At 36.5% G+C, this 6,984-nt stretch overlaps 1 protein-coding gene across 4 annotated transcripts in view; it reads right to left on the bottom strand.

The window, feature by feature from the left end:
• Positions 1-6,812, bottom strand: part of LOC109546629 — a 23,305-nt gene extending 16,493 nt beyond the window's left edge. For 2 of the 4 annotated variants that reach the window (XM_019917651.2, XM_019917650.2), the window contains exons 1-2: positions 6,573-6,801; positions 4,404-4,560 (exon numbers count right to left, since the gene is read on the bottom strand). In XM_019917651.2, the coding sequence (XP_019773210.1) occupies positions 4,404-4,455 (52 nt within the window). In that variant the 5' untranslated portion in view covers positions 4,456-4,560; positions 6,573-6,801. Of the gene's footprint in view, positions 1-4,403; positions 4,561-6,572 lie in introns of all 4 variants that reach the window. The other 2 variants (XR_007281635.1, XM_019917652.2) reach the window with 2 other exon arrangements.
• Between the last annotated feature and the right edge of the window lie 172 nt (positions 6,813-6,984).

Genomic DNA, 6,984 nt, shown 5'->3' on the forward strand with positions numbered 1-6,984 from the left:
ATAATCTTACGCCACCCTTGCACAAAACGACGATAATTGTTCTAATTTCATAGACAACAGAAGACTGTATTTTTTCTACATAACCCCCCCCCCCCTGAATTTAAAGCTGGATCCGCCCCTGAATGGGCTCTGAATATTGGCAAGCACAAAACTCTCAAACTTGCACATACTTCCGCTAGTTACTCTGTAACTCGGTCAGTTATCAAAATTTTTCAGAAATTCCAAAACTCGTTAAAAGCCCACAGACTTGGCGTAAAATGCCGTTTCAGGGCCAAAGTTCATTTTGGTCTCCGTTTTAGCGCCAGTGGAGTTTCAAAAGTTTCAAACTTTCAAAGATCTGAAGCTCTGGTTGTTCCTGGAAGCACGCTCTTCTGCTACATGTTTTTCTTTAACCCCAAAATGTATTTTTAGGAGCAACTCCATAGTTAGTAAAAAAAATTGCAATTAATTTTTTTTTGAAAAATGTTGAACATTTTTGAGTTTTTTCAAAATCGCAAATGTGCAAATTTTTCGGTTAAGGGTCGAATTTAGACCAAAATTCCACTTTTCATTGACATGGGTTTCTCATATAGTTTCGGTGAAAAGGAATTTGGAGTTAGAGAGCCTTAAACTGCCACCCACATTGTTTGCACACTGATTCGCCCGCCCATAACTCCGCAACTTTTGGAAATATTTCGAAAAGCAAAAATGCCCTGCAATGCCACGGGTATTCGCCAGAGTTCAGCTGCCTCTAAAAAAATCGGCATTGCCATCGGTTTGGGAGATAATGAACGCTAAATGTTGGCAACCGTTCAACTATTGCATTTGCCCGTACCTCCACTCTTTTGCCCGTAACGGCATCAAATCGCAAGATATTTAAAAAATTCCAAAACGCCCAAAAATCCCAAAGAAGTAGCTGTTAAAACTATTGCAACCTCAAGTTGGATATTGGCAACAACAAGGGAGGAAAACGAGTTCAAACTCAGAGTGACACTCAAGTGTCTTTCTTTGTGTGTATGAGTATGTCGAAAGCCTTTGGCAGATCAACAGCTAAAAATCATTTTTTCCATAACTGATTCTGATGCTTCTATTAACGCCTTGTTCTGCATCGTGGCCTTAGCAAATTAATTTCAAAAAACCATCCCGAACTAATCCATAAAACCTGGGAAAGCCACTGCACCAAAAAAGAAAAAGGTAAACCAAATGGAGAGTCAGCTCATGGGCAATAGCGCAATTCCAGCTATCGATCCAGACCTGTTAAATTGCTGCAACGGTAGTCGTAACAAGCAAGAAAAGAACAAGGGAATCGGACATTTCGGGGTGGCAAAACAGCGCTCGCAATCAACACTAGGATTAAGCAATTAAGGCCGCTCTTATGGAAACATTGAGGCGATTTGGGATAATTAATTACTAGTCGGGTTTTCTTATCTGGTCTGTGATTGATGGCGAGGAAATGAGGTTGTTRCTGGGTCGTTTTTGGCATTTGGCGAAAGCTTCATTACAGCGCCAACAAGTTGCTGAGGGCGATTTTATCTACTCATTTCCATTTTCTGRCTCTTGTTTAGTGTCCGGATAGTGAATTGTTTTTGGCTGTTAAAGTTGATTTTCRCTGCAGATTTTTCAATGTTCACGGTTCAGCTCGACGACTGCTTTTACTGCTTGCTTCAAGCATTTGTTCCTTACTTTTGTTGGCCGCCGCCGAATTTTCGTTGTCTAATTTATTGATTTAAACTCTGCCCTCCGGGCTCTTSAGTTCTTCAGTCCGCGTATTTTCAGATTGAATGTTCTGGCGCTTTAGTTCGCAAATSATTCGGTTWAMATTTTTTYATTGGTGCTTTAAATAGGCCTGSTGYTMWAGAGTGTTTAMAGAGAAAAAACRGTTTATTGATTTTTCARATCGGAAATTTCRGTCTWTCASGACTGACTGCTYTWCGTTGAAAAAATCGAATWTCTGCATACATTTTWTTAATGAAAAGTWGATTTTTCCAATATCTTAASGAAATCTTTMAAGASGGACTSCAATAGAAATCAATTTCAATCTCAGTCTATWWTTATTAAAATTCCTAAMATTTGGCATAAATAATTTTGATGATACCGCAAATGCAGAACTTGRGATTATAGAATTCACTCTCTTCSATTGRGKGCAAAAATYAGCATCAAAATCCGCACAAAAGACCCATTAAATACAGTTTTATTTTAGTGTATTCAGGATAATAAAGAGCAAAGTAAAATGAAAAATGTTCTGAATTCGACAGCAAAAATGAATTCTCGAACATAAAGTCAAGGGTAAAATGTGGCAACTAGCGCCTGAATAAAATTTCGTTTCAGGCAGTTTCGTTTTAGCAGTGATGCAAATTTATCAAAATTATTAATTATTTTCCTCTTTAAATAAAATTTGAAGGCTGAAAATTGMGAAAATTATTAATTTTATTATTAAAAAAACACACTTTTTGGTACGTTATTTAGAAAAGGTCTCTATGAMAGCTCAAATATATTTGAGCGTTTCGAATGGTTTCGSTTTGAAGATACTTATTTTTRATCACCTCTTTCTAASKGCTTCAYAGATTTACATGTTAAAAAACTAGACGTAAAAAAATGTTTYAGTGTGGTTAAAAAYCACAGATTAACTGTCTWAAATGGGAACTTTGAGATAAAAATTGCTGGTTTGTGTCCTGGTTTACAAAACTTAGCGGTCACTTTGCGTTCACCACTGRCGAATTTCGGTCAAAAGTAGGCAACTATTTGCGCTTTTATGGACCCCGCAAAAGCGCAAAAAAGTTCCAAAGGCAACAGCGTAGTTAAGTTAATTTTAAAATATGCCTATTGTTATGTAGAATAAAAAATTCGTGCATGGTGCATCGATGCATGTATTTTTTTTTGCTTAGAGACTCACTTGAAGACGAAGCGCTTCCAAACTTGAAAGAGTTTTTTTCTGATAAAAAGGTAGTAGTAAAAAAGTAGTAGAAAAACCTTTTTTATGAGAATAAAATTGGAAGTTTGGGGTACTCTTGGTGACGCTCCATTTGAATTTCGCCCGTTCTTAAAGTCCTCTAAACGGATTCTGAAATCGACTTTTGTGCCAAATATCCCCAAAATTATTACTTTGTTGTTGAAAAACAGTTTGGATACTTAATCCAAAGCCACTGCATTTACAATAAGCAGATAAATTGGGATATTTTTGTAAAATCCTGTGAATACAACAGTAGGATTCTTTCAGATACTATAAATTTTTTTCTTGATTGCCCCAATGAGAAAAATGTAAGTATTTTATTATAAATATTATGGCAGAAACAGTGTTTTTTGGCGCATAAAAATCACGTAGATTTTCATCACTGGTAAACTTGCCATTAAATTGATTTTCTTAACCCGAAAGTTAATAGCAAGTTTTCTTTGATCGCTCATCAAAATATGTCGAAAGGCTTAATTATTTGCAGATTTTTTGAGTTTCTATTTATTTTTTTTATTTGAGTTTATGGAAGTTTGAGATTTGTAGTTAAAATAAATAGAAAAATACACTTTTTGACACCGATTGGACGATTTAGAACTTTGAAACACACTTTAAAAGCTCTTTGAGGAAGAACATTTTTAAAGCGGGCAAAACTGTGCGCTCAAGACACAGTTTTGATCGCATTCTATAAAGAGTCTTACTTGCTCTGTTTTACTGTTTTATATAATGGACTTAAACAATTTTAGAGTTTTTTTAGGGGGCAAAGCTCTGGTAAATCTGAAGAGTTTCTGACGCTCTAAAGGCGTTAATCGTTAATCGAAAAAACGTGAAGCTCATTCCGAATTGAAAGTTCCCCCTTTTAAGGGCCGGCGCCCCGATTGGAGTCTCCAATTTGTCAACTCATCTAAAAAGATTCTGAATTCGATTTCCCAATTTAATCAAGAACCATCGACTTTTTAACTGTCAACGCAGAAATTGGAAGCTTTTAAAAAGCATGAACTTATATTTTCAAATAAAAACATCGCTTGAGACACTTGACCCACATTTGAACGGTTTGCTTTCCTCTCTTGATAGACTCGTAAATTTATGGCACTAAAGCGTGGTTTAATAGATCAGGGAAACGTATTTTTCCAAGGATTCCGGGCTTTGTTAAAAAAAGCCGATGCCAAACCCTATAAAGCATTTGAGTGCCCAACCTGAAAGGGTCTTTTCCACGCTTCCATGCATCACGTCAAAAGAATTCCTTCGGAAACATTAGGGAGTGTTCTTCAAAACGAATCAATTCATAGAAGGGCTTTCGCCTTGCCTATAAAGGGTCTGGATAACTCCAGAAAGTGAAAAATCTGAAAAGGCCTAAACTTGACGGAAAATATTCAAGGATTTAATGGGTGAAATTAATTGAAACCTGCCTTATGTTGCCTGCATCTGGGCGAAGATTCAAGGTTCTACTCTATATAACTTCGAGAATTGTACTTACTTGTTAATCCAAATATATTGAGCAGGAATATTGCTGAAGCCACAAAGAACATATTAAATTGACCCCTGCGAAGCTGCCGACATGACGATGGCGATTTCCCAACATTCAGGCAAACCACAAGCAGTCGTATGACTGCCTAAACATTACCCAAATGTTTCTGAAACAATTTAAGAAAAAAACCTTATCAAAACTGGAGCTTTTCTGCAAAAGAATCCGAAATAGAATGCAATCCAGGCAACGCAAGCAGCTGAGCCATGTTAGATTTGTTTATTATTAATATCTAAGCCTTTGAGCGTACGAAAATAGCTGCAGAAGTTCCTGGATGCGCTTGATAGCAGGAACTGTTTACATCTGGATCGTAATGGTCAAATTGGTTTAATTACAGGGTTTATGCTCGATTTGCTGCGTTCTAATTAAAGCTGACTTGCTTTCGGTTTTCACAAGGTTTTATGCGATTTAAATTTTTATTGATCGATTCTAGCATGACATTTTTTAAGTTTTCCAAGGATTTTTCCAAAAAAGGGATGCTTTTTTGGGCTTTTAACGTGTTTGAAAATTGACTTCAGAAACTCGAAATCAATCAACTTCCAAGAAATTAACTTAAATTATCGAATTGCCCGCATGTGTTAACTTCCTGGACCAAAAGTGCACAAGTCACAGTAGTAATTTTCCTCGAAAGCTCTTAAAGTCTTCATGTGCCGTAGAAAAGCTCGGGCTTAAAGCTGGATCAAGCCTGGGGCGCAGTTGGGAGCTCATAAAAGATGCTGTTGCTTCATCTAATTTGAACGTAAAAACATACTAAAATAGATAACAATTTTCTAATGAAAATAAGCAAACTTGGAGCAGGAAAAGCGGCGATTCTCTCATAGGAAATTTGACGCAACCGAGGTGTTTTATGGGTCATCATTAAAGCATAAATATGCAAGAGTGTCAACCTCGATTGAATTGGTGCCAATGAAATAGGCAATACTTCGGTTCATTAAAATTTTATTTAAAATATTATGAGCTTTATTTACGCAAGTTTTAGAAAATTGTTTGTTTGGGAAATTGTTTCTTGGTTTTCTTTTTTAGATTTTAATTAACATTAATTAATTAAACACAGTAGTTTGTTCAAATTTCTCATTTAATGGCTCGGAATAAAAGCTGGAAGGTGGAGCTAGCTTCTGAAGAATAAATTCTTTGGAGTTTTTTATGCGAAAAGTGGGTCATTTGGGGCTCAAACATCAGCGTACTTAGCGATTTTTCCGATTTACAGAAGCATGAACGTTCAGACAAAATCCTTAAAAAACTCTTCACGAGTTGAATCAGGCTTCAAATAAATGTTTTAAAGTTGGGGGAAAAAATTCAATATTTTGATCAAAAGAGTCTTTCGCGGCCGTTATTTGAAACTTGAGGAAAAAGAATTGGACAGAAAATGATTTTCCACGGCGGCTGAAAAACTTAAAATCACAGTGAAACTGTTGAGTTTTTCGGGCTGCTATGCCAAAAGTCGCGCCCTTTCTGCATAAAAAGCTGTGAAGTTTCCAATTCCAATCGCCTTTTTAATTTTAAATTCATCAAAATTTTCAATTTAAGGGTAAAAAGAAGCTGGCTGTTTTTGGACTTCTACGCAGCAGTGGAAAATATTTTCTATGTGAGGTTTGGCAAGAACAAGTGCTTTGCATCTTCAGAGATGGGTTGCCCTTGTGTTTTTCTTCCTTAATTTGATGATGAGAGATGAAGACATCTCTCATCAGAAACTTGAATTTAAAGAGGAAAAATCCTCAAAAAACTACATCTTTTTATGCAGAAAGTGTGCGATTTTTAGGGTTTAAAAATCTGCTCAGTCATTGATTTTTCCAAAGCCACCAAATGGTAAAAACATGAATTTAGGTGTATTTCAAATAATTTAAAACGATTTTCGCGATTCCATGCAAAACATTTTAATCCTGCATACAAACTGTTAACAATAAGGAATACAGTAACAGCTAGCTACTAAAAAGAAATAAAAAAATATTTCAAACGTGCCATTAGAGACAGGAAAAAGCAAAAATATTTGATAATAAGAAACGATTCTTAATGAAATTTGACAAAAAAACGCCCATTTGCCACGCAATTCAACGCCCTGCAGTTATTTCAAATATAAACAAACCTTAAAAATTCAGTGCTAATTAATCAGTTTCAACCTACCGCTGTATCGTGAAAGAAACGTTTCGAATAATCCGGGAATTGATTATTTCGCTATTACAGCGCAGCAATCAACCGTCTCAAAATAGGAACTTTGATGGCCTGATGAAAAACAAGCGGGTCGCTCCCGTAACTGAGCAGCTTCAGAGAACCGTTGCTGACTGAACGTTTCGCTTACACGACGCTGCAGACGTCGCGAGTGAACTGAGCGAACAAGCTGATCTTGTAGCTGGCGACGCCGACGCCATGCCATCAATTCAAACTCAACTTTTGGGGATTTTGGCGTCAGCACTGGCAAAAGATCCAGGTAGCTGGCACACACATGTAAAATTCCCGACCAAGAGCTGATTCGGTATGTCAATTGTTCCGGTATTGATTGCTCTGGCTAATTAGCATCCCAGATAATTCGTGTTTT

This window comes from Dendroctonus ponderosae, unplaced genomic scaffold (assembly GCF_020466585.1).
Source record: "Dendroctonus ponderosae isolate FM_Combo_2020 unplaced genomic scaffold, Dpon_F_20191213v2 Dpon_F_20191213_5, whole genome shotgun sequence".
NCBI classification, from domain to species: Eukaryota; Metazoa; Arthropoda; class Insecta; order Coleoptera; family Curculionidae; genus Dendroctonus; species Dendroctonus ponderosae.